Raw genomic sequence first — 27091 nt, forward strand, 5'->3', positions numbered from 1 at the left:
GTGTATAACTAACCTTTTTCCATCCTAAAGACTACCATGTGGTTTTGCTAACTAAATACAATTACTGTATGTTAGGGAGAATTCTCAGAAATGTGCCAATTCCCCTCTACCTTAGAGACCCTTAGCTCTTTTGCTGGACTTTAGCATGTTTTTCTCCTGGAGAGAGAGACACCTTTTTCCCCACCCTCATGTATTTTTGTGATTTGAACACTGTTTCTTTTGGTTTTGGAGTCTGACAAACTCCATAGGCATCATCTCTTTACATTGTGACACACCTCACCTTCAGTGCAGTGGCACAGGGAAGTATTTGATTACTCAAAGGTTTAAATACCTTATCTTGGTTAAACTACTGCATCTTGGTTAAACTACTGTTTCCAAGAGCCGTGAAGTTAAATTGACTTTACATTTGTAACCTTCCAGACCCAGCACACACTATTTTTCTACTTACTGTATTACTGGTTTGATTCATAGTGTGTAATCTGTGCTACTGTTTTTATTGTATCCTTGTTATAATGTACAGCGCTTTGGCATAAAGCGCTATATAAACATAACAAACATAAACACTATCTTACAATAGAGAGCTGAAGGGGTTATCCCCTTGATCTAGCTTCTCATCTAACATTTTTAGGTTACCCTTTCTACAATATATGGCTCGTGGCTGCAATTTACTTTTTCCTACCATTGTGCATTTCTACCGCGGGCTGCAATTGCAGCTGCAATAAAGCACCCATGGGTGCCCATTTCGTCAAAATGGCCCTGGTCGTCTTTTTTCACCATTTCTTGTTGGAAAGGTCCTTCTTGCGATTTACTCTGCGAGCCAACCCAGGTTTGGTCCCTTTGTTAGTTTGGTCTTTGTCGGGGTTCATTGGTGAAGCCCGCTCTGGCTCCAGCGTGTCTGGCAGGGCAGGAAGTGAAGTGCCCCAGACTCCCTGAGCTTAATCCCCTTGGTTACAGGAATGCACCCAAAGGTGATTGACTGGCTGCGAATTACTGAGAAAACTGCATAAAAGGCGATGTCTTTTAGACAGAAGGCAGAGTCGACCACTGGATGAAGGAATCCGAAGAAGAACCTTGAAGAGCTGCTTTCTGCAACTCCTGGACAGTTGGTTTGCCTGGTGAAGCGCTGCTGCAGTGCGGACGCTCCAAATTCGCCTTGACTACAGATGCCCTGCAAAGGACGACTTCTCCACTTGGTTTGGTGGGACCAATCAACCCAAAAACAAACTCATCTGGAAATCCTCTCAAAACTGGCTGTACTTCCATTGCTGCTGCAGGAACCGAGTGCCGGGCAGAGGAACACCAGAATCAAGTGCATACTTTTTAAAATCGGAGCAGAGCTCCAGGAAGATCCTCCGGACGCCCTCGCAGCAAGACTAACCAAGCCTGAGCCACAACAGAGTGCTGGACCCCAGAAGCAAAGAAAGCCCACAAGGTATCCGAGCACCGCAGTGGTGCCATTCACGAGAAACTGAAATGCGAAATGCTGCTGATCTGAAGTTTGCCCATTGCTGCCGCCAACCTATGAATCGTAGTGCAGGAGTCCCCAGATGTCCTCCTCTTGTCTGCACGACTGAAGGCCAGGAACAACAGGATCTGTCATACTACAGCAGGAACAAAAGCCAGCTGGAACCAATTTCTTCAGACCCAAAGTACAGTAAACTAAGGGGTACTTACTAATGTAACCTCCAATTATTTTCTCTATGTGCGGAACTGGTTGGCTGTTGTGAGCACATTATTTTCCATTTGCGCAACTGACTAATGAGGTAAGCCACTTTGTGAGCATGTGTATTTAGTGAACTACAGTCGCCGAAAAGAGTTTGAAAAGGAATTTCCTCTTCCCAGCCACTGCAGTTGTTGACAAATCTTACAACACTTTTTCCAAACACAGTCCAAAATAAAGTATGCCTTATGTGATTATACAGAAAACTCATAAACCAGTCTAAAAGTTCAACATCTGCGACAGTATCTCGTAAATGTTTTAAGCCACTGGAATATCACTTGTACTACAAAACACAAATATCTCATGTCATAACTGATGTGACTATCAAGAAATTCAGACAGAAAACATTTGCTGATGGATTAATGGCAATTAAAAGAAATGTGTCGAAAACATGCAGATAAGAGTTCAAGTGCCACTTTAATGAAGTAATTCAAGGGCCAGGAGAACATGCTTTTAATTATTTTTATAAGGATATTTACATCAGAATAACTGCACCTCAGAATATGATGATCAAAAATTCCTCTGCCTCCGCTTACTGTCCACATTGCATTCTCCTGTAGGTAGTTAAAACACCAGCCTACAGCTAAGAGACATATGCACCATCAATTTTTACTCCCTAAAAAATTTAAAATGTGCCTAACAAAAACGAGAAACATTTAACATATCGTTTCAACCCACAAAGCTCCACTGATATTTTTTTCGAGTTAGTGACCAATCAAGCACTGGCATAGGAAGGAAGGATAATATTAATGCCCAATCTCAAGAGGAATTTCAAGGTAAGAACATTGTTTAATAAATAGAAAGTATCCCTACTGGCAAAGTAATTACTTTTTTACTCCGTGAAAAATCATTTGATTCCAAGTAGGGAGAAAAATCTGATTAGACCTCGACATAGGAAGTGAAATGACAAGGCACATAATAAAATCTTTAGTTTTGCCCACCCTTCCGCACCACCACCTAGACACAATTAAATAAGAACCTTACTGAGGTTTATTATGGAGCCCTGCTGAAGAAAATATATATATGCCTTTTAAGTTAATAGTATCAACTCAGAGATACAATGGATTGAGTGCCTTCTTCAATAACTATGGATGCCTCTTCTATAATTCTTTGTTATCAGTTAAATAAGATTGAGGGGGGATGCTAGAGACGATACACAGAACACATGGTTATATTGAAAATCCCTCAGCAGCTGAGCATAGCAAGAAAAAGAAGGTGCTGTTGTCTAGATGGGTACTAGACTTCACTATCCTTTAGCAAGCAACACGTTTCCTTCAGTGTACTCCCGAAACGTATGACTTGGTTAATTTAATCTGCTGCTTTGTCCATCACACACAATGAGTGATGACTGGTGCTCTTCCACCCATACTCTTCCCCGGCCCCTGTGCTATCATCCAATACTAGTTGATAGAGCACTGTAAAAAGTGAGGGATTGTAGCAGTAAACACTTGCTGGGATATTTGCAGACCCACAATACTTTGTAAGCAAGGCATAATATGTTAATGCCTTAACATATGTGCATTTTAACCATGTCACGACACTGCATGTACACAATTAGGTTTCAGTGCATACAAGATTGTTTGCAGCATAACCCACCCTTACATCATTGTGTAGGATTATGCACTGCTCAGTAAAACAGTTTTTGCATAGCAGCAATTTACCATATAATGTAAGAAGGTCTATGCCCAAAGGAACTCCATCCGGTGCCGTGATACTATGGATGAGTAATCCCAGGCATAGTCCTTACCCATTATCCAGTGTATGCAAAGTAAATGATATTGCAATGTTGCTCTCCACTTATAGTGTTAGTGATGCTAAGGCAGGAGAGGCTGAGCATCACATTTGTCTTCTCAAAATCCTTGAAGGCAAATTAAGATTTGAGTTTTACAATGCGTTAACTTGCAAGGGGGCCGCTTCAAAGCACTTGCGTGACATATGTACAAAGAAGAGGAAGTATGGGATAACGTTACACATCCAAGTAGCCTGCTTACTTACAATCATTATCGATATTTGAGCTAGTAGTTTGATTGTATAGTGTCAGTCACGCTTTTGGTAAGGTACAATGAGTAACAAATTCTGGCGTGTGAACGTTATTCATATTACAACAAACATAAAAAAAGTGGATGTACATACACGTCTGCTAACCTTTCGCAGAGCCAAGAGAGGAAGAGTCAAGGTTTTCTGGTAGCATCTTAATGTGTTCTGGGGCAGAAGTTAGAGTCATAAGGTGAAGGTGTGGTAGAGTCAAGTTTAGGAGTCATGGGCAGTGAGGGAACATTATTTGGTTAATGTGTGAAGGCATCTCTTGGTTAGATTCTTCTGTTCATGGAGTCAGTTTTTCATATTAGTTTTTAACCTCTTGTGTGTGTATTTTGCCGTTAGGGATTTTAGTTGTTTACGGCCACCCTTGCATAGTAGTGTAATGCAAGTGAGCAGAATATCTAGACTAGTTGCTCATTTTAAGAGAAAGAACATTTCAGGGAATTACTGTGGCTTGTGCCTTATTAAATCTTTTTGAATAGGTGAGAATTTTCTGTGTGCACTGCTAAAAATCTGAGCAGCACCCAGCAGGAAGCTGGAAGCTGGGCAAGCGCACAGCTTAGAGGGAACATTGATACTTACCTCTTGCTGTGTACCTTGCCATCTCTCAGTTGAGACTTGCCTTTGTTACCTTTTGCAGATTTGCTTGCAGCTCTGCCCATCACAAGCCTCCCAGCAAGTGGCCCAACAGCAGTTTCTTTTTCAACAAAAACTTTATAAGATTGTGCAAGACTTCACTTACCTTCAAGAAGAACTTCAGCTCCCCGATAGACCATAACCTCTGACTTTGTGCTTTGATCTGTACCTCCAAAGAAAATCACACATTCTTTACTTGTGTAACTGGGAAAAGGTTAATCTACGTTGCATTGGGGGATTTGAGAGTGCTTAGCTGTTTGAGAAACGTGTTAACCATTGTTTTCTCTTAACCTCTTTCTTTCGACACCAAGCTCAGTATTGCTCTAAATGTACCAGTGATACATCAATGTCCAAAGTGCCTTAGTTAATTAAGTCACCTCAAGGTGTAGGAAGTGTGTGCGCCATCCCAAATGGGATTTATAGAAACAGTGTGTGTATTTGTGTTACATATTTGCTCCCTTCTAAAGAAGGACTTATTCAAACTGACTGTTAAATTAACAATTGTTTAAGCAAGAAACCTTAAGAGTAAGTGTTATTTGGATACCTACAGCTCACAATGACCCATTTTAAAATACACCTGGCTGCTCTGTCACTCGTGTGTAGTACATGCTTATACCAAAGGTTGGGTTAACTATTGCAAAGGGGACAAGACTGGTGCAGTCTCCCACAGGGTGCTGCATACAATCTTCCCTAACACTTAATGCAGGTGACCAGTAGTACCGATAATACGGTAGAACTGTCATTAGTGTCAAACTCTTAACGGCGAGCAACTACCACTGAAGTAATTGCCTTTGAAAAGTATTAAGAATTCCTGTGTGTGTTGGTTTGTGAATTAAGTATTTATCTACCTTACCTGTGAAAAAAGTGTTTCTTTGGACTATTGTGTTTACTTGGTTCAGTGTACTTATCTACAGCTCACCTCTTCCTCCTATGATGAGCCTGGCTGCTCTGCCACGATCCTTTGAGTAGTACAGACTTCTAAGTGTTGGGGACCTGTATGCCAAGGGATAGTAGTCTTAAGTGGACTTTAGGAAAACTCCCCTAACAGTTGATGAGCGAGAAAGTGTGCGGTCATAAATTAATCTTGTTAATTTGACAAATGGAGGCAGAGTATGTCGCTGTATGATATCCATGTTGCACATATTTCCAGTTGAAATACATAATGGCAAAGTAGAGCCATGCTTCAAAAGACACATTGCGATGCAGACTGAAAACATGTTAGGGCAACATCAGAATTGCAATGCTAGTGATATATACAATATGTATTTCATTTACATTCTACAGGGATAGTTATACTGTTTAATCCCTAGATTTTCATGGATGCTACTATTAAAAAGCAAGGCATTCTCTTGATGTTACTTTTTTTAAATCAAAACTTTTATTCGGTGTAAAACCATAAAGTAAAAAAAAAAAATACAGATTAAATAAGAAGCATAAAATGTATTTCCGTTCTCAAAGATTTAAGAATCTTTTTGCGTTAGGTCTTTGTCACAGATTCATCCATAAAATATCTAAACAGGTCAAAACAAATTAAGATTAAAAAAAAAATATAGAAAGATGGCATCTCAACAAAACTTCAGTAGAACATCGGGTTGGCTGCCGCCCTCCGTCATCCTTCCCAGGTGTTTTTAATCTTAATATCCAAGCCCTACAGATATAAGAGGTTACAGAGAATACACATGGTACACAGTTGAGTTTCTACAAAAGGTCACTGCTTCACAGTTAGAGCGTAACCTGACCTCCCGGAGTAACAATTGTAAGTATTGAATTCTCATATATTTCAATAAGCCGAAAAACTAAAATTGCATAATAGTTTCCGTACCGGAATCACAGAGGGGACAGATAAACAGTTTCACCAAGACTCAATATTTGGTAAAGCAGGACAAAGGTAATATCCCCATCCTAAATCCAGCATACAAAGATCTTTCAGATGGCGGGTACATAAAGTCAAAGTACCTCTGAATTCCATAGTCTGTTTTAACCTCCAAATATCTGGACTCAATTTAAGAATAGATGCAGCTTGATCATCCTCTTTTTCCTTACTGCTGTCGCTTTCTTAATCCTGGGTAGAGCCGATTTATCTATAATGTGGGGGATTTCCCATAGTGCACACTCGTTCAGTCCAATACATTGTTCTCCGACATGTGCAACCCACGAGATCCTCCCCACCAAGCTTAATAAATGTTGTAACGCATCTGGGTACTTCCCGAGGCAATCTGTCCTCCACAATCGTAGCCAGTAAAAAAACTGACCAAATCCCCTACCGGACCAATGTCATGTTCCAGGTGTAATAATGCTACAGGTGAACTTTACGGTAACTGAAGCATATTTTTTAGGAACTCATTTTCAATTTTATTTAAGGGCTGTAGACAAGCATAACCCCAGATTTCGGTTCCAAAATTAGAAGCTGGGATTGCCTGCCTTAGGTACAATTCAACTGCCGGCGAGATTGTGCCACTACCATGTTTTTTAAAGAAAGTAGTCCCACTATACTTTCCTAAATTGCAACCGGCTTTAGCAACCGGTGGGGACCACCCATAGTTCTCATGGAATCTAATTCCTACATAATCGTAGAACAACGTCTGCTCTAGTTTCCTTTTATCTACATAGATCTCAAATTGGCTATGCTTCGAGAACTGTGGCCTAAAAATCAAGGTTTATGTTTTTCCAGCATTTAGTTGCAATACCAGCTCCTCCCATTTCTCTAGTAATACATTCAAGTTAGCATTTAGACCCTGAGATGTGGTAGAAAAAACGACTTATCATTGGCATAAAATAATGCAGGGTAACTAGCTTGGCCCATCTGAGGGTTGTCATTGCTCCCCTCTGATAATGTTCCAATTAGATCATCAATGTATATGTTGAAGAGTAAGGGGGCAAGAAAACAGCCTCGCCTTACCTCCATCACCACATTGAAAGGAGCAGTTAGCTCCCCTGCTTGGCCAAAGAGCACAACAGCCCTGTTCCCAGTATACAAAGACTGTATGGCTGAAATCAATTCCGAAAGGAGCACCTCTACCGCTCAGGATCTGCCATTGTGATGCCTGCGGTCCTGAGATCCACAAATACAGCGTACAACGTCATCGTAAGTAGTACGGTTTAATTTATAATATTCTCATTGGCCCAGGTCTGGAAGTGGGACAAAATAATTTTTGAAAATATTTTCCCCACACTGTCTAAGAGATAGGCCGGTAATTAGCTGGGTCATCCCTACCCCCTTTTTTTGTAAGCGTGTACAATTGCTGGGGCTCGGCACAAAACTGTTACTGATTTAAGACGTGATGTTTGAAAGAAGACTATGCAGTACATAGACATGCACACTTACAGGAACTTAGAGTTTAATTTCTTACATTTTATTTTTAAAGGATGTGCCCACCAAGAACTTTGAGGTAATAAAACTCTTCATTAATCCCCACGGTGCTTGGTCGATTTGGCTTGCCGCCCACCTGGCTACAGAATGAGATAACATTCTATTTGTTCAAGAGTTGCCCAATACCAACAATGCTTTCATATCTTGTCTTATTCTTTTCTTAACTGTCTTGTGTCGTTGGAACTTGCGTTAATTGGATTGCATTTAATTTTCATTAAAAATGTTGTCACACATGCACCGTTGTGATTTGATTGTTTTTGTACAGGACACCCTCCGTTTGCCATCTTTTGGTTCTGTATAGATCCGTTTTGTTGTATGAATCTTATGATGTAACTATGAATCATATATGGTTTATATTATGCAATCAGCCTCCGAAGAAGAGCTCTAAATTGCTGGAAACGCATGTCAGGCTGACCTTTGCAAGAATAAATATTCTGCACTTATGTAGTAAGCCGCAGAGTGATTGTGTAACTTGTTAACGGGCACCTTCTTTATATGCATGTAACCGCTCATCCCACTTTTGTACAACAAAAGGATTCTTTTTCCTTGCAGTTGAAGCCTTATAGTCAGCTCTGTATAATCAGAGATGTGTCTTAACCACAGCCCCGGCCAGGCCCAAGCACTGCACTATTTTGTTTGTTGCCTCCCTGCATGTTTTATCGTACCAACTGGGTTTATATATTGCATGGCTTTTGGTTGTGTACCCTGTAAAGGTCAAAGAAGGCACCAAATTCTCTAACAATTGTTTTGAATTCAATGATTTATTCTAGATCAGTGGCACAATCTAAACAAATAGATGCAAGATTTTCAAAAATTGCCTTATATATGGTTGTGTGCCCTGTTCGACCATCCTAAGCCATTTCACTGATACACATGCATGGCCTGCAAGGACAATAGTTTCTACCGCTTTTGGAGCTTCTACTGGTGGTTGAGAGGCCTTATTGGGACTGAGCAAAATAGGTGTTTATGATCGCCTTCTGTCCTTTCATTGATCCTAAACTTATTTACCCTGGCCCAGTCATTGGCTGAGATCATAATGTAACCAATAAGGGTGCTGCCATTAAACCCAGTGAAAGTTACTTTAGCAGATTTGTCTTCTACAAACCTGCCATTGCAGACACCAAGTTCCATATTGTATAAAATGCGGACTGTGTCAATGGCTCATTGGTTAACCCTCTTTGAGGGTGCTGCGAGTGGGGATATCCCAAACGCCATTGTGGTCGTCCCACAGTCCCTCCATTTCCCTTCTAGGTTCCATTTGCAAATTTAGATTGCCTGCCAGAACTATGTCTTCATGGGGTTGGATCCCTCGATGAATTTATTAATTGCTGAGGTCTACAAATGCTGAAGCTCATCTAAACCGGTTGAGCAGACCATCACCTTCCATTCTAATACTGTCTCCATCAGAATGAAGACACTCCCACATTTGGTCTGCACCTAGGGCCTTTTGTAGCTGGGACATGAAAAACGTGATATCCCAGTATAGTGGTCTCCTCTATAGCCCAGGTTTCCAGGAAAATAATCAGCTGGAAGTCCCTTAGGAAATAAGTCCAGTTAGGCTCTTCAGGATGTTTTACAGTTCCAGTGAAATTTCAGGATAGAAGTTGTTAACTAATGGCTGATACAGAGCTGATAAGCTCCGGACCAAGTCAATCCACTTCTAAATTTTCCTCATCTACATCGGTCATCACTCTGCTCGACCCCACCCTGCCCCCCCCCCCCCCCCATCGTGTCAATGGAATAGATAAAGCAAGAGATTGCGAACATGCTTGATGTCTGGGTTCCCCAGTGGCCCACCATACATTGATCTTACTTTTAGTCTTGGGGCTTGGTGTCATAGGACAAGTGTTTCTCAACACAATCGAGCCGAGGTACTCAGTTTATAGTTGCATGTGTACCGCTTTGCAAGGATTACCTGTGATGCATATCTTTCCACAATTGTAAAAATGAAAAGGAACCTACGTTTATCCATGGCGTTGCTACAGCATTAATGGAGTATTAACAGACTTGTTGATATCAATCAATAGACCAGATATAGTACCACTAGAGCGTTTTGCAAGACCAGACCAAAGCAGTTTTGCCCTATATGCATGCTGTGGCGATCATGACCATCCCTGAGAAAGACCCATTTGAGAGATTTGTTTGCATTGGAAATTAGCGTGACCAAATGGAATTTGTAGCCCAATAAAGTTGAGCTTGAAACTTTCGTACAAGTTAGTGATTCAAAGTACATGTTCACCAAATTAAAAGATTTTGTAGGCCCGCATTGCTGAGCAGAGTAGCATGCACAGATGTCAACATGATCAGTATTGGGCGGTGTGTATGATTTCACAATTGCAAGCAGATCGCATCCCCAGTAAATGGCTTGTATCCAATGAAACCAATTCCCTCTGCAGAGGAGTGTACTACAGAAAGGAGACGGCCAAGAATGAACAGTCACATCAAATTTTGGACAAGACGGATATAGTCATGATTACGCTACAATCTTACCAGATGGAAAATCTAATATCAGACCTGATCGAAGAAAGAAGATGGTCTTGTTGAGTCCATTGTGTGAAAGGCTGGAGAGCCGATGGGTGCACATATGGGGAATACAATAGTCTATGGGCCACACTGAATGGACTACCTTGCACGTTGGAAGCAAAGGCTAAGTGGAGCATCATGCCATCTGATATCTCAACATATGTCCCCAGACTCGCACCATATCAGCCATGTATGCTTCATTAGAGTCAGTGAATACCCAGACCACAAACTACAAACTACAAAAAGAATGAACTACTGCACTAGTTGAAAACCAAACAGCATGTGGGCCACATATTGCAGCAATGTGCGACCGACGTCCATAAACTGGGTGTCCCAAGCATGTCAGATACAACTCATGAATAACAATAGACCCAGGGGATTGCAACACATGCTGATGTTGGGCACAATGATGTGGGAGCTTAGAACATATTCTGGGGGAATGCAGCAAAATCCCAAACATCTAGAAGGAAGGGACTGCCACAATTCATGAAGTATTAGTCGAGGTACTGTAACTATTTTGGGAGACCATCCAATTTGAGGCGAGATACCCAAAGAGCTGAAAAATCTGGGTTATTAGGGCTGCAACGATAGCCAAGAACAGAATATGAACGTTATGGAAATTCTGCATACCGACAAAGAACAGCTGGGCAAGCTACTACGGACCTGCTTTATTAAAAGAGCAATACTTAAGTAAATTGAAGACTCCCTAGAAAATCTGATCATAGTTCTCAAAGTATGTTTGAGTTGTGGGCTTGGTGTGGAAAGTGAAAAAAGGAGGCGTGTGCTGTTACAGCTATCAAACTCTGGCAAGGGTCAGTTTTGCCTATAAACAGGTTAGACTTTTGGCAAAAACATAGGTTCATTATAGGCAGAAAAGTATACATTTTGCAGTTATATGCCCCTGTAAAACAATTAAGCTAAACTTCCTGGGATCACAGTTTGGTTTAACTGGCCTGTATAAATAACAAGGAGAAACACTTACCCCTCATATTGTACAGTATCATCATTACTGAACAAAGGTTTGGAAACCAACACTCGAGATTACAGTCATGAACAATATTCACACGTGTTACCATTTTCTTACAACCCAGTACTGTCGGTGCATTAAATCTATATGCTTATATTTTATTAATTAATTTGGGAAGAAATAGAATCCAAAGGCTGGCGCAATTGCAGCTAAAACCAGACAGATGTGTCACTATCCATAAACATGGGGTTCGGAAGAAGAGTGATCACAAGGGGGGCATTGTGATATTAGCAGTCTATGGTTGCAGTGTCACTCTCAGCAAACCTCTGGGACCCACCACACTATTTTCCATTTACTGCAAACAATGCTGCAGATTGTTCAGAGGCTAGACAGTGCACACAATTAGCATGTGACAAAGACAAAACAGGACAAAAGTAAAAAGTGTAAAAGCACTTCCCGTTCAGCAAGCAACCTCTCACAAGCATAAGCACCATCTGTATGCAAATAGAACAAAAGTGAAAATCAAATAACTGGGTGCCCATTTTAGGTTGTGGAGTGGATTATAAAATGAAACGAAAGCACTTTGCGGCTTCTGAACATGTGCTGCATAATTAGCAAACAGCACGTGGATTAATTTATTTGGACAACAAGAATGATTAGACAATTATCTATTCCAATGCACAAACTTTGATGTGTACAAAAAAAATCTCAGTGGTTTATTAGGTTTTCTAAATTGACTTTTTAAAAAGTACATTATTTTATTCCCTACTGGGAAGGAGAAGCAAGCTATTCAGAAATAATTTCTTTGTGACTAACAGAAGGATCACTCTTACCCTCTGAAGCAAAGAGATGGTTATTTCAACTGGCACAATTTGCCCATCTTTGATGTAGCTCTTGATTAGGTCACCATATTCCGAGTCTGGCTTCTTTTGCTCATTGCGCAGGAGGTCACCTGCAGACAGGTGAGTGTAACCGTACTTCTGTAACACAAAGAAGTCGAGAAAGACAGTTTATTAAAATCAGAATCAAAGAGACAAAGCTCATTAACACCTCCATAGCAAGACTAACTGCTCTACAAATTAATCCTGGTTTGCTGGAAGCAAATGTTTAAGAATAAAACTTCTAACGCCTAGGTATCACTGGAATAAAAAAAAAAAAAAAAAAACAAACAGATTACATTGCCAACGCTTAACATGTAAAAACAGTATATAATTAGGAGTGACCAAAGAAACAGCGTCGAAACTTCTCCCTGAATTAAGGTCTGTCGTGGATAGTAACCTGTTCATCAAAGGTCACACTAATTTAAAAAAAATAAAGAGTGACTCCCATAATGAACAGCATAAAGTTAAGATGAATACATTGTTTAAATATTGCTTAGTTGTGCAAAAATGCCCTGAAACACAAGACATCCATGAAACTGGGCCAAAGAGAGAATATGGCTAAGGAATTGAGATGATGGCTTTCTTCGGGGCCACGTGCCCCAAAGGTAGACCTGGACAGCCGAGTCACGCTCCTTCAATATCATGGTGTATTTTCTGTTGGAGGACAACATTGAGTTTAGAGGGAGAAGGCTTATTTTTTTTTTTTACTTGCACCCTATATATCTTTAATGTATTTATATTTTATTTATTGGGTATTTATAATGCGCCTATACAGTAAAAGGTGTTTCAAGGCACAACAAGACAAGGGGAGTGGGTGGGAAATATATGGATGAAGAAAAACCAAACAAAAAAACAGTCCTACTAGGCCTCGTGTGTTGCGGATTGTGCAAGTACATTAACAAGAAGTGTGGGGGAGAGCAGAGGAGAAGTGTCAGTCAGGGAAGGAAAAAAGGCCCATGGTTAGGCGCATGCTAAGGGGAGGCAAGTGAGCAAGTTCCAGGGGAATGCAGAAAGTGCAAGGGAAGAAGATCCACATGCTAAGTGTGAGGAACAAAGCTGGAAGGGCTCAATGGGGAGCAGGCCCAGTAAGGCTAGTGCAGGGGGAAAGAAGGCGGGAGCCTGGAAGGCAAGTGCAGGTCGTGGGGTGGGGCAGAGTGGTCGAGGAGCAGGGGTGCCTTGTAAGAATCAGAGGGAACCAGACAGCCAGTCAAAAGGAGGCGGAGGGAGACATTAGCAGGGCAGAGTGAAGGAGGAAGAGAAAGGAACTGAAGGAGATCCGGCTCAAGTCTGAGAGGGGCAGGGAGGCCATTCCAGAGGGAGGCTCCTGCGGAGGAGAGATTTCTACCCCCAACTCTCTGCTTGGAAAAGCAATTGATCTGCAGAGAGTTGGAGCTACAAGACCAAAGGGCTCTAGCATGGAGGTATTTATGGAGGGAGAGAGAGTTGGATGTAGCAGGGGCCCAGGCCCCAGAAAGTCGTGGATGATGCAGAAAGTCTTGAATTGTACCCTCTCAGCAACCGGGAGCCAGTGGAGAAATTTTAAGGCTGGAGAGATGCAGTCCCTGAGCTTAAGGCCAAGTACAAGTCTCTCAGTCCTATTCTGGTGTTTTAAAAAAAAACAGAATATGGTTTAGAAAACACATCCAAAAAGGAGAGGAGACCAACCATTACCCGCAATACCATGAAAACCACCTTATTCGCCTGATCACCTCACCCCCGTTTGTTTTGTTTGTTTATATAGCGCTCCAGACCCTGGCGTAAAAGGGCGCTTAGGACAAGTTACAAGGCACAATATATATGGAATTTGCAGTAATACAGTAGTAAAATAGTATACAGTATATTCAGAAAGGAGGTTAAGACTTGCAATTGAAGCATAGGTGAGGCATATACAATATATACAATTTTGTGATGAGGCATGTACAATATATACAATTTTGTGATAAGCTGGGTCAAACTTAGGATTGGATTTTGGTCAATATCCAGCCAATGACATGTTTCCTGAATAATAGGAAGGATTTAGTCGATTTAATGTTTAAAGGCAGGGTGTTCAAGAGTTGAGAGGCAAGGACCGTGAAGCTTGAGCCGCCGGCTCTTAGCAGTGAATCTGGGCACAGTGAGGCATAGAGTGTTGGAGGATCTAGGGATTCTGGTGGCAGGTTTCATGACGAGTTTGTTGGCGAGGTAGGGAGGGGCTAGGTGGTTAAGGGCTTTGTAGGTAAGGCAAAGCATTTTTAAGTCAATTTTTTGATGAATGGAAAGCCATTTGCATGATATTCTCATGGTGGATATATGCTCACGCCTAGGAATGTTTAATGCTGCTCGTAACGCATTATTTTGGAGAACCTGTAGTTTGTTGATTATAGATTGGTTGGCACCTAGGTAGAGGCTATTGCAATAGTCTAGCTTAGATTGTATGAGAGCCCTAGCCAATGTGAGGCAGCTATTGGTAGATAAAAAAGGTCTACAGGCTCCAATTAGTTTCCCTGTGTAGGCGGTAGCTGAGGCAGTCGTGTTAACTTGTTTGGTGGGGTTGGTATTGGCGTCGAGATAAAAGCCGAGGGTTTTCACATTTTTAGCGACTGGGATGGTGTTGCCGTCGATGTTTGAGTAGTCAGGGCTCAGTTTTTGAAAGTTATTAGGTGATCCGACAAAGATGTGTGGCCATCCATGCCTGAATGATAGAAAAGATTGTTTTTCCTAGTGACATCAAGGCTGTAGTTGCCCGAGATGGTAAGGAGTATCTGTGTGTCATCCGCATAGTTGGTGTAGGTGACGCCCAGATGGTCCAGTTTGTCAAAGAGAGGCTTTGTAAAGATGTTATATAGGGTGGGGGAAACACAGGAACCTTGTGGGACACTGCAGGTGATGGGGATGGGGTCTGCTGCTGCCACGGAAGAAAAGACCCTCATGGTTCTGTTGGCCAAGAAGGATTGTATCCACGTGACAGCAGGAGGAGAAATGGGCAGCGGAGGAGAGGTGGTTACATAGTATTTTATGGTCGACCAGGTCAAACGCTGCTGAGGGGTCTAAAAGGAGTAGGATGGCACCCTTTCCTTTGTCTTTAATGTCATCAATCTGACTTTTGAGGTCAACAAGGGCGGTTTCTGTTCCATGTTGAGGTCGAAAGCCAGATTGACGCAGTCCTAACATTTGGTTGGTTTCTAAGTAGTCCTGAATTTGCAGGTAGGCAACTCTATCAAGGATTTTTAGCAGGAAAGGAACCGTGGTGATGGGCCAGTAATTAGTGGGAATTAGTGGGTCTAGCAATTGTTTGTTCAGAAGAGGGAGAACCCACGATTGTTTCAGGTTGTTGGGTACTGAGTTAGTGGAGAGTGAAAGGTTTATTAGCTTGGAGATGAAAGGGGATAGGTCTCTTGCTGCATCCTTGATCTGTGCGGGGCAGCTGTCCCCTTTGCAATTTGACGGTTTGAGGGAAGTTATGATTTTTTGGACTTGTGGTACAGTTACCTTTTTGAATGTGAAGCAAGAGGTGGTAGTAGGTATGCTAGGGGTGGAGGAGTTGTTGGAAAGTTGTAGTCTTTTGACCTCAATTTTAGTTTGTAGGCCAGTGATTGTTAGCAAGGTCATCTTGGATGCCCACGCACCAAGGTTTGTCTTTTACAGACGTGTCTGTTGGTGGGTTAGGGTTTTCTAACTCCTTTAGGATGGTTAAGAGTTCTTTAGCACTGGATCCTGCATTGTTTATTCTGATGTTGTAGGCTTCCTTCTTAGTGCAGATTATATCATTTTTATAGAGGGAGGAGATATTCGTGAGGTTAGTTTTATTTTCAGCTGATAGAGTCATTGTAGTAAGGTTAGGGTAGGCTGGTAGCTTGGGGGGGTTCTAGTTGGTAACGGTGAGGCCAACTTTGGTGGGGTTGGGTAGCAGGTTGTCTGAGGTGGTGCTAATTTTAACGGTGTGGTACGAGTGGGCACTGTGGGAGAATGGTGGCAGAGTGGGGAAGAAGGGTGTGGGACAGGGTAAAGTCTTGGACAGCCGAGTTTGGCTAGTCCATTGCTAAGTGAAATGAAGCCGTTTCTGCTGCATGGCGTATTGTTAAGCATGGCACAGAAAGGGAACATGAGAGTGAGCCAGGGTGGCATAATTGGGAGAGCAGTATAGGTAAGGCTGTGGAGCAGCGGGGTGAAAGGTGCTATGGGCAGGGCAGATGCAGGAAGGCACAGTGGGCAATTATAGGAGATTAGGCGTATGCAGGAGTGACTTAGTCTATATTATAGCAAGGTGGGCAGATTCAATTATGCTGGTGCGGTGCAAAGCAGGCTGGAATCAACTATGCAAATAGGGTGCAAGACAGGCTAGAATCAACCATGCAAGTAGGGTGTCATGACGTCCATACCCAATATGGATATTTGAACTTTGTACGTTTTATGCATAACATTACATCTCTGCGCTCCAATGTTGTAACTTATGCATAATGTAACTAAGCCTGCTGCAAGCAACAGCGCCACAATGCCCCTGGGCTGTCTGGCCGCTATATAAATGTAAAAATTAAAAAAAAGAAAATAAGCCAAAGTAGCAGCGGGAAGAAACAAAAAAAAAAAATCACTTGCAGGCAGATAGAATTCTAGCTTAAAAAAAATAAAGGCAATCTTAAAATGAACTCTTCAGGAACGTCTGACTTTTACATGTTTGTTATTTTTAAAACAGTAAAAAGTGGACATTATTTTTCTTTGCATTTAAAACAAGTATTTGAAAAAAGTAAAAAAATGTTCGTTGCATGTGATATTCGTACACTGACACGAAGGGGTTATGGAACCGAACGTGTAACAAAATGAAATCAACTCATGCAAGATAACTCAGTGAGTTGAGCCTCAGATCTGGAGTCTGCAGTAACAGGTTTAAATCCTACAAGAGCCAACATAGTACTGCAGAGGTCATTACATGGAGTACCATTAAAATGGGAGTTAATAACAGTAGGGAAGTCGAACTCATAAGAAATGATGCGGAGCAAGGCATCTTTAAAAACACATAAGCTGCAGCCTTGCGCATAGAAGTTGGGGGAAGAAAAAAATTAAAAAAAATAAATAAAAAACACACGTGAAATGTCTTGCAGTGACTCATTGACAAGACCCTAGAGATGAAGATCAGAGCATCCTGCAACTATCAAAATGGATAAACTGTATTCATAGAGACCAACATGGAAAACGGAACATCCAATAGAAATGCAGTTTAAAAGTGGCAATGTGGAGAAAGCAACTGGAATCAAGCATCAGCTATAGGTTTGAGCTTTGACATCTGTATTCTGCCCATGACACAGCTTCCAAAATGAGAGGTGAAAGCATATCTCCTGGAGATCAACTGGTGTAGGCTGAGCCATAAAGATAACAACTGCTCTACAACTTAGTCACAGGGAGGCTGGACCCGATCTAAATCCTAAAATCATAAAACAGCATTTTTATGGGTTGCTTCGGTGTAGGATGGGTTTAAGATAATGAACTAATGGTGGTTCATCAGATCGGTGGTGTCTAATCTGATCTTTCATCTCCCGGGCCCTCATGAAGGCAGAAAAAGAAAATACCTGAAGAAAAAAAAAGTTTAATATGAACAATCTACAAACCCGGCGTCAAGGACAATTCTCAGAAATGTGCCAATTCCCTCTACCTTAGAGACCCCCAGCAACTTTAAGGACTTGATTTTTTAACCTGGAGAGAGTGAGTCCCCGTTTCTCCAAAACCCCCCCCCCCACTCTCTCGTGTGTTTTAATGTGATTTTGTACACGGTTTCTTTTGGTTGTGGAGTCTGACAAACTCCATAGGCATCATATTTTACATTGTGTCACACACCACCATCATTGCAGTGACGCAGGGAAGTCTTTCGGATTTTCCAAAGGTTTAAATACCTTCTCTGGGATAAACTACTGTTTCCCAGAGCAGTAAAGTGAAATGACTTCCACTTACATTTGTAACTTTCTAGACCCAGCACACACTATTGAATTGATATATCGCGCTCATACACAGGTGTTTCAGAGCACGACAAGGCAAGGGAGGTGAGGGGAAACGGGAGAACCAATAAAAATAGGAGTAAAAACAACGATTTTACTAGGCCCAGTGACATTGAGAATGTGCAAGTGCATGAGAGGGAGGGGAAAAGTGCATGGAAGGGGGAGAAGTGGAACGTGCAGAGCAAAGGAGAAACAGTAAATAATAATAAAATAAATACATTATTGGCAACAGTGGTAGTGCAGCCAGCAAGTGGCAAGTGCTAGGTTTAAGGCAGCAGACAGAAGTCTGATAGGTGCAGGAAGAACAAAGGGGTGAATGTATGGGTACAAATACAGACCCCAGGGCAAGGGGTGGCCCAGGGGCAGTGCGGGAGGGTGGCAGCGTGAGCAGATACCTGGGCCCGGAGGACAGAGAGTGGCCAGGTGCACAGTGCCAGGAGAGAACAAATCAGCAGGGGAGAGTGGGAGTGAAGGCAGAAGCAAAGAGGATGGTCTTGAGGTGCTTCTGGAACCGGAGATGGTTCTCCGAGTTTTAAAGTGGCAGGGAGGCTGTTCCAGAGGGAGGCCCCAGCCGCAGACAGTGAGCTACCCACAGCTCGTTTCTTTGAAAAACGGCTGACCCTGAGGGAGTTAGAGGTAGAAGAGCGAAGGGCTCGAGAGGGGGTTATTTGCGGAGGGATAGCTGACCCAGACTCCAGAAAGCCTTGTGGACAATGTAGAGGGTTTTGAATTTAATACTTGCATCCACTGGGAGCCGATGGAGAGATACGCTCCCAGGACTTGAGGCCAAGGACACTTGAGGCCAAGGACAAGTCTCGCAGTCCTGTTCTGGATTAGTTGCAGAGGGCGGAAAGTAAAGGCAGGTAGATTTGGAAAGGCTGTTACAATAGTCCAACCTAGAGAGAACCAGAGCTTGGGAGACAGTGAGCTTCTGGGGGAAGGAGAGGAAGGGCAGAGTACCTCCAAGGAGGTGTAGTAAGAAGTTTGACTTTTTAGAGACCTCAGAGATGTGGGCGGAGAAGGAAAGGGGGAGTCAAAGATGACCCCAAAGTTCTTAGCCCCGCTGGTGGGGGGAGGAGGGCCAAGGGAGGACAGCCAGAGTGCGAGTTGAAAGGATGGTGAAGGTGTACCGATGAGGAAGATCTCCGTCTTACTGGCATTGACAAAGATCATTGGAGGCACACTAATAGGCATGGGAGAGGAGGAGGCCAAAGGCAGCCTGAAAATGAGTTGCGTCATCAGCATAGCACTGGAAATTTGAGCAGAAGATGGCAATGCAGTGAGCCAGAGTTGTCAGGTATTGGTAGAAAAGCCAGGGCGAGAGGTTAGACCCATGGGGAACACCACAGGTAGAGAGGAAGATCGAGGATAGGAAGGACCCAAGTTGGACCTGGGAGGGTCGATCCGAGAGAAAATAGGTCAGCCAGGCCAGGCCTGATCAGCGATACCCAGGGTATCACGGAGATGGTTGAGCAGGGTGGTGTGGTTGACCGTTTCGAAGGCAGAAGAGAGATCGGGGAGGAGGACAGACGGAATGTAGAGTCAAGGTTGGAGAGCAGGACTTCACGGATGTTCAGAGTGCAGTTTCCGTGCGTCTGGCAGCTCTGAAGCCAGACTGATGATCACGGAGACAGCCAACATAGTCGGAGTGAAGGTTAAGCACACTATCTTACAATAGGGTGCTAGAGGGTTTTCCTAGTACCCCCTTTGTCTAGCTGCTCATGTAAAATTCTTATGTTACCCTTTCGTCACTGAATGGCTGGTGGCAGTGGTTTACTTTTAACTACAGTGGTGTACATTTGCCGCGGGCTGTGTTTTCAGCTGCAGTAAAGCACCCAAAGGCTGAAACATGTCTGAGGATGATTGTGCTCTCATGCAGAATGGATGTGGCCTAGCAATTCGGGCTGGACTGCCCCTTTTGGGGTACGACCAAGCCTGATTTGCATATTTGTATTTGTTTAAGTTTTATAGCGCACCTGGCCCAAAGGCACCTGGGCGCATATCTTAGGTTACAGTACATAATCCAACAACATTAACAATGGAACAGAAGTAGAACTTGGACGGGACCTTACACATTAATTACAGGATATACAGTACGACATGGGAGTGAAAGTTTAGCAATAATTACAAAATATACAATATGCTTACAGAATACTTTACACTGTATTTACAAGAGAGTGCATGGCAGGGTAAGTAGAAAGGAATCACGGAGGATGAGTTTAACGTTGAAGAGGTGGCCAGAGGTAGTGGGAATCTTGGGCCAGGAGCCACAATTTGGCTTTACTCTTGAAGGTGTGGAAGGGGGTGCGAGTTCCATAGTTTGGCAGCAAGGATTGGGAAGCTGGCACCACCCGCTGTCTGAAGTTTAAACCTAAAGGGAGGCAGTGCGCTTGGGCTGCCCTCGGAGGTAGACTGGTGGTCTGTGAGGTGAAGCGGCTGGCCAGGTAGCTGGGAGCCCGATTGGCCAGGCATTTATGCGCGAGGGCCAGGGTTTTGAGGGAGACTCTTTGTACTACTGAGAGCCAGTGTAGGCTAGGTCTAGTGTTAGATATTTGCTGGTTTCTGGGAATGTTTAATGCAGCCCTAATGGCATTATTTTGGGTGACCAGTAGCTTATTGAGATTCTATTGACTAGCTACTAAGTAGAGCGCATAGTCCAGTTTGGACATGACAAGGGTTCTGGTAAGGATGGTGCAATTGGAGGTGGAAAGGAAAGGACGGCAGGCTGTGATAGGTTTTGCACATGGAGGCGGCCGCTGAGATGACGGCGTTAGTTTGTCTAGCGAGAGATGAGGTGGAATTGAGATAGAGGTCTAAAGTTTTAGTATCGTTTGAGATCTTATGGTGTTGCCATCGATGATAAAAGATTTGTAGAAGGAGTCTAGTTGGCGAGTCGTTGACGAGTGCCCAGGTGAGAAGCTGTGTCTTCTTATCATTCAGACAGAGCTCATGTTGTGCTACCCACACCTGGATGACTAGGTAAACATTGTTTAAAGCTTTGGTTTGGGTATGTATCTGGGTGTCATCTGTGTTATTAGTGTAGATGGCACTCAGAATCAAGAATATCGAAGAGCGGCTTCGTGAACACGTTGTATGTAAAGTGTAGGTGAAATGCAAGAGCCTTAGGGGACGCCGCATGGTACTGGAGATGGTTCAGCGGCAGCGGAGGGAGAGAAGACCCTCAGATCTATTGGCCAGGAAGGCTCTAATCCAAGTGGTGGCATTTTCTGAAAAGTGGGCTGCCAATTTAAAAAGTGCTGGCAGAGAATTTGATGGTTCACCAAATCAAAGGCTGCCGAGAGATCTAATAGTAAAAGGAGGGCTAGCTTTCCATGGTCTTTCAGGTCCTCAATTTCGGTTTTTACGGTCGATAAGGCAGTTTCCGTTCCATGCTTGGGACGGAAGCCCGATTGTCCGAGCCCTAGAAGTTTATTGGATTCCAGGTAGTCCTGGATCTGCAGATAAACTGCATGGTACAGGATTTTGAGCAGAAAAGGAAAGGTGGAGATGGGCCTGTAATTAGTTGGTAAACTCGGGTCTAACAAAGGTTTTTTGAGAAGGGGGGTGGCCCAAGCATCCTTGAGGTTATCAGGGGCGATACCAGTGCTGAATGAGGGATTTATGAGGGCAGTGATGAAAGGGGCTAGTTCATGGTTAGCCTCCTTGATGATGGGAGTCACCCTTGCAGTTTGAGGGTTTCAAATTGCCAATGATGTTTTCTACCTCCAAGATAGAGGGGAGAAGTTGATTATTCCAGGGAGGGAATCAGACTGCAAGTCAGTCAGAAGGATGCTTTATTTAATGTTGATTTTCGATTGGAGTATTGAAATCTTAGGGCAGGAGCAGTGGCTAATTGCACGTAGACTGGGATTAGATTGCTCCCTAAGCGTGTGCGGGGTAGGTAGGGCAATGAAATATTGGGCGAGTGTGGAAACTAGGCGAGTTGATACGCAAAATAACAGGAGAGAGCAACAGAATAAGTCAGAAATGTACATAACGAGGTGTAATCAGGCGGAAGGCCAGGCAATACAAATTCAAATGGAGCCAGCAGAGGTGTATGACTAGAATTGTTGCGAACATGGTGCAGTATACTAGAGTAAAAGCATCTAGGTCATAAATTAGACGGACATGACTGAAGGTCCACAGTCCCAAGAAGAAGGCTGAAATGCAGTGCATGCAGTCATCAAATCAGTCTATGCTAGCAGAGTGCGGCGGACAACAAAAGGAGGAGACGTATTAGGTCAATAAAGTAATGTAAGGAACAAGTTACTTAACTGTAACTGTTGTTCTCCAGCATGGGTCTGGCATGGATTCACATGCTCATGAATATTCCCCGTTGTCAGGCTGGGAATCCTCGGTAAAGAGAAATCAGTATCAGTTTCGTTTCTGATCTGTCTTTCGTAGTTGTAACCAATCACTGAGCTCTGCGTCATACTGACCACAGCCAATGACTGCCATCTCCCTAAGCCCCGCCTCTGGCGGGCATCTTCAGATTTGGTAACACGTGAAGTGGCAGTATAACCAAGTGAAGAGCCGCAGAGGGGTAGGCTGGAGGGTTCGCATGTGAATCCATGCCAGACCCATGCTGGAGAACCACAGTTACAGGTAAGTAACTTGTTCCTTCTCCAGCATGGGGTCTGGCATTGATTCACATGCTCATGAATATAAGAATACATAGCAGTACACACATGCACAACCACGGGAGGTGGCAAAAGGCTCAACATTAAGCAATACAACAACTCAACATTAAGCATCTCTTACCTCCTCACCAGGCTCACCTTAAGCGAACAGGTTGCGCAGCACTGCTTGGCCGACCCTGGACTCCTCCCTGGAATCCCGATCGACACAGTAGAATCTCGTGAAGGTGTGCGTCTACTTCCACGTAGCAGCCCTGCAGATGTCCAGCAGGGGCACACCAGATAGGAACGCCATAGTAGCAGCGATCGCTCTGGTCGAATGGGCTCTCGGACGGCCTGGCAGCGGTCGGTTAGCCAACCGGTGGCAGTGCATGATGCAGCCGGAGAGCCATCTGGAAATAGAAGACTTCGAGAAAGCCTTCCCTTGACTCACAGGTCCAAAGTAAGTTCACAAACAGCTGTGATGTCCTCCGAAAACTCTTTGTGCGGTCCACGTAGAACTTCAGCGCTCTAGCCACATCCAGCGAGTGCAAAGTCCTCTCGGCCGGCGACGAAGGAGACGGGAAGAAAACAGGTAACACCAGGGGCTCGTTAAGATGGAAGTTCGACGGCACCTTGGGCATAAAGGAGGGGTGCGTCCTAAGCACCACCCTCGAGGCGTGGAAAGTCAAGTACGGTGCTTTGCAGGATAGGGCCTGGATCTCTCCCACTCGTCGTGCGGAGGTAATGGCCACCAGGAATGCAGTCTTCCACGACACAAACTTCATCGGTGCGGAGTGCATCGGCTCGAATGGGGGCCCCATGAGCCTAGTCAGCACCACGTTAAGTTCCCATGCCGGGGCCGGGGCCGGGGCCTTCACCGGCGGGAACAACCGGAACAGTCCTTTCATAAACTCTTACCAGTCGATGGGACCACAGGGACGTCCGTCCTGTGGTTCTGGTATATCTGGAGATCGCCGCCAGATGAATCTTAATGGAGGCATGGGCTAGCCCAGCCTTTGCCAGCGATAGCAGGTACGGCAGCACTTGAGGGGCCGTAATCCGTAGGGGGTTGATATTCTGTGCTCGGCACCAGATAGAGAACTTCTTCCATTTGTGACCGTAGCATTTGAGAGTCGAGGACGCCCTGGCCTTTGCAAGAATCTCTCTGCAGCCGGCCGGTATATCGTACCCTCCAAACTCTAGCGCTGGTGGACGATGGCGCCTCCTTCTCTGAAGAGAAGATCCGCGTCCGCCGACAGCTTGATGGATGGGGACGTTGACAAGTCCAGAAGGTCCGGGAACCAGATCTGCCTCGGCCATGCCAGTGCGACGAGGATCATCCTGCACCAGGACCTCTTGAGCTGGTTGATGAGTCGAAGCAGCAACTGCAACGGAGGGAATGCATACAGGTTATAGGCCGTCCCAGGGGAACGAGAACGCATTGCCCATGCTTCTCGGCTGGGGAAACCTGCTGGCGAACCTCTGGCACTTCGAGTTTGTCGCTGTTGCGAACAGGTCGATTTGGGGTTTGCCCCATCGTTGGAAGAGTTGATCCACCTGATCCTGGCGCAGCTCCCACTCGTGACACGCGCGCAGCTCCCTGCTGAGCGAGTCGGCGATGGTGTTTCTTTCTCCTGCCAGGTGGAAGGGAACCAGGAACATCCCCTGGGCGACCGTCCAGTGCCACAGATCCTGTGCCTCCTTGGCTAGGGCTGGGGATCTGGTGCCTCCCTGCTTTCGTATGTAAAACATTGTCGTGGTGTTGTCCGTGAAGATCCGCACCACCTTGCCCTTGAGCGACGAGAGGAACGATTTGAGAGCCCAGAACACGGCTCGGAGTTCCAGGATGTTGATGTGCAGGAGCTTCTCCTCCGGGAGCCAGAGGCCTCTTGCGTGGAGATCTACGGTGTAGACGCCCCAACCTTCCAGGGAAGCGTCCGTCGTCACCGTCTCCTGGTACGCCGGCGTCTGAAAGTCCTTGCCCGCCGTGAGGTGCGCTCGAACGCCCCACCACTGAATCGCCCGCCGGAACACCTCGTTGAGGGGGACCCTGTCTTCGAAGGAGCCCGTCGCCTGCATCCAACGGGCGTCGAGAAATTCTTGAAGAGGGCGCATCCGTAGTCTGCATAGGCGCACCAGGTAGATGCAAGAGGACATCATCCCCAGGAGGGACTTGGTGGACCTCACCCTGGCCGCGTCCGTGGCTAGCAGGTGCTGCACTTTGCCCAGAATGGTCTGCGTCCGTTCTTCCGACGGTGCCGCCAGGCGCCTCACTGTATCGAGCTTCGCTCCCAGAAACAGGGCCACCTGCGACTGCACCAGGTGGGACTTTGGGTAATTTATGGCGAATCCCAGGTCTGAGTAGCTGGACGGTCCTCGCAGTGTGTTCGACGGCGAGTTCCCTCGTACTTGCGCGGATGAGCCAGTCGTCCAGGTAGGGGTAGACGTGAATCCCTGCAGGCGCAGCCGCGTCGCCACAGGTGCTAGGCACTTGGTAAAGACCCTGGGGGCCGACTTCAATCTGAACGGCAGTGCTCTGAATTGGTAGTGGCGTCCCTGGACGACAAACCTGAGGAACTTTCGGTGACTTCTGAGGATGGGAACGTGGAAGTATGCATCCTCCAGGTCCAGCGACGATAGAAAGTCGCCTTCCTCCAGCTGTGCCAGCACGTGTTGGAGGGTGACCATCCTGAACTTTTGTGACCCGATGTATTTGTTCAAACGACGAAGGTCCAGGATGGGGCGAAGCCGCCCGTCTTCTTCCTGACGAGGAAGTACCTTCAGTACACCCTGGAGCCCCGGAGCCTCTTCGGGACGGGCTCGATGGCGCCTTTCCTGAGCATCGCCCGTACTTCCAACAGCAGTTGCGGGACGTGATTTTCCTTCCTGGCCACAGGTGGAACGTGAGGGCACTTCTTCAGGAATTCGATAGAGTGTCCTCTTGCCAGGGTATCCAGCACCCAACGATCGGTGGAGATGGACTTTCACACGCCGACAAACTTCGTCAGCCGGCCTCCCACCGGGGTGCTTTGGTGGGGGCCCGAGGCCACGGCCGGTTCAGTCCTGCTTGGAGGTGGTGGCCTTGCCACCCTGGCCACCTTGCCGACGGCGGCGAGGCGCTCCCTGCTTGCCGCGACCCCTGTAGGGCTCCTGAGACAAGGAGCGTGCCGCCTGGCGGTAGGACGAGCCACCGCTGGATCCCTTGGAGCCCCCCCCGTCTGCCTCCGGAGCTCCGAAAGGGCCGTCGTTGCTGAAGGGCTCCTAGGGCGCGGGCCGTCTCTGTGTCCGTGTCCGTCTTTATGGCTTGGAGGGATTCGTCCACCGCCTTCCCGAACAAGTTGCTGCCGTCGAACGGCATGTCCAACACCCTGATGAAGGCAAGCGTCCCCAACCAGCACGATCCTCCACGCAATGAGAGACAATGAAGGACTCTCCCAGAATGGGAATAAGGCCAAGACAGAGTGCGGGTGAGCGTAAATGGGAGTTTATCAATCAGAATAGGGCATGCAAAGAACTCTGCAAACTCCGAGAGCGCTCTGTCTGACAATAGCAAAGACAGGCGTATATATTTACAAAACACGTCATCAGAACCTACATACTATAAGGGGCACAAGTTCAATGGGATTGGGTGGCGATGACTAGCTATAGGCGCTGCTGCGATGTGGTTGGCCTTGGCTGGAGGACGTCACTGGTCAGCCTCGTGGGTTGGGCTGGGCCTGGCAGGTCAGCTGAGTTCATCCGGGCGGTGTTGTCGTGCCATTGTGGCCAGTGTCAGAGATGAATGTCTTTTCCCGACTTATTTGCCCTAGGCCATGCACACCGCAGTCATTCAGTTATTGCAATATTATCTTCTTTAGTAAATCTTTCAATAGGTTATTCTACAGGTTAATGCAACACAGGAGGAATGCTCCTTGAGAGAGGTTTGATGGTGATTCATCAGTGCATGGTTACCAGTGTCCTGTTGACCGGTACCATAGGTCGAGGGGCTAAGTCTCAGGGCATGGGACAGGCGGTACATGTCTTTCTGTCTTGTTAGAAGTCGTTATGAATGTGCTGCTGTATGTTGCCACAGTATTGGGTGTCCTAATTGTACAGGGGCCATAAGTCTAAGGTGATCCGGTGGGTTGTGGGGCTTAAGAGGGGGCGCCTTTGGATTTGTGTATTCAGGCAGAGGTTTACTGCTGTGCTGTAAATAATGCAGGTGGCGGGCCGTGGCCTTGGGTGCTGCAGAGGGGACTACAAATCTTTGAAGCGGCTCCAGCCTAGTTGGGGGAGGTGGAGCAGCGCGGCGCGGGCCTCTGCTCTCTTGTTTGGCAGTCTTCGCAGGGTGGGACGGGGAATGACCTTGCACATATTCACAAAGGTATCTTCC

At 45.3% G+C, this 27091-nt stretch overlaps 1 protein-coding gene across 1 annotated transcript in view; it reads right to left on the reverse strand.

Moving 5' to 3' along the window:
* Positions 1-27091, reverse strand: part of CMPK1 (cytidine/uridine monophosphate kinase 1) — a 144121-nt gene that overhangs the window by 76920 nt on the left and 40110 nt on the right. The window contains exon 2 of the mRNA XM_069642241.1: positions 12090-12236. Within this exon, the coding sequence (XP_069498342.1) occupies positions 12090-12236 (147 nt within the window). The remainder of the gene's footprint in view (positions 1-12089; positions 12237-27091) is intronic.

This window comes from Ambystoma mexicanum, chromosome 1q (genome assembly GCF_040938575.1).
Source record: "Ambystoma mexicanum isolate Mex_15411 chromosome 1q, UKY_AmexF1_1, whole genome shotgun sequence".
NCBI classification, from domain to species: domain Eukaryota; kingdom Metazoa; phylum Chordata; class Amphibia; order Caudata; family Ambystomatidae; genus Ambystoma; species Ambystoma mexicanum.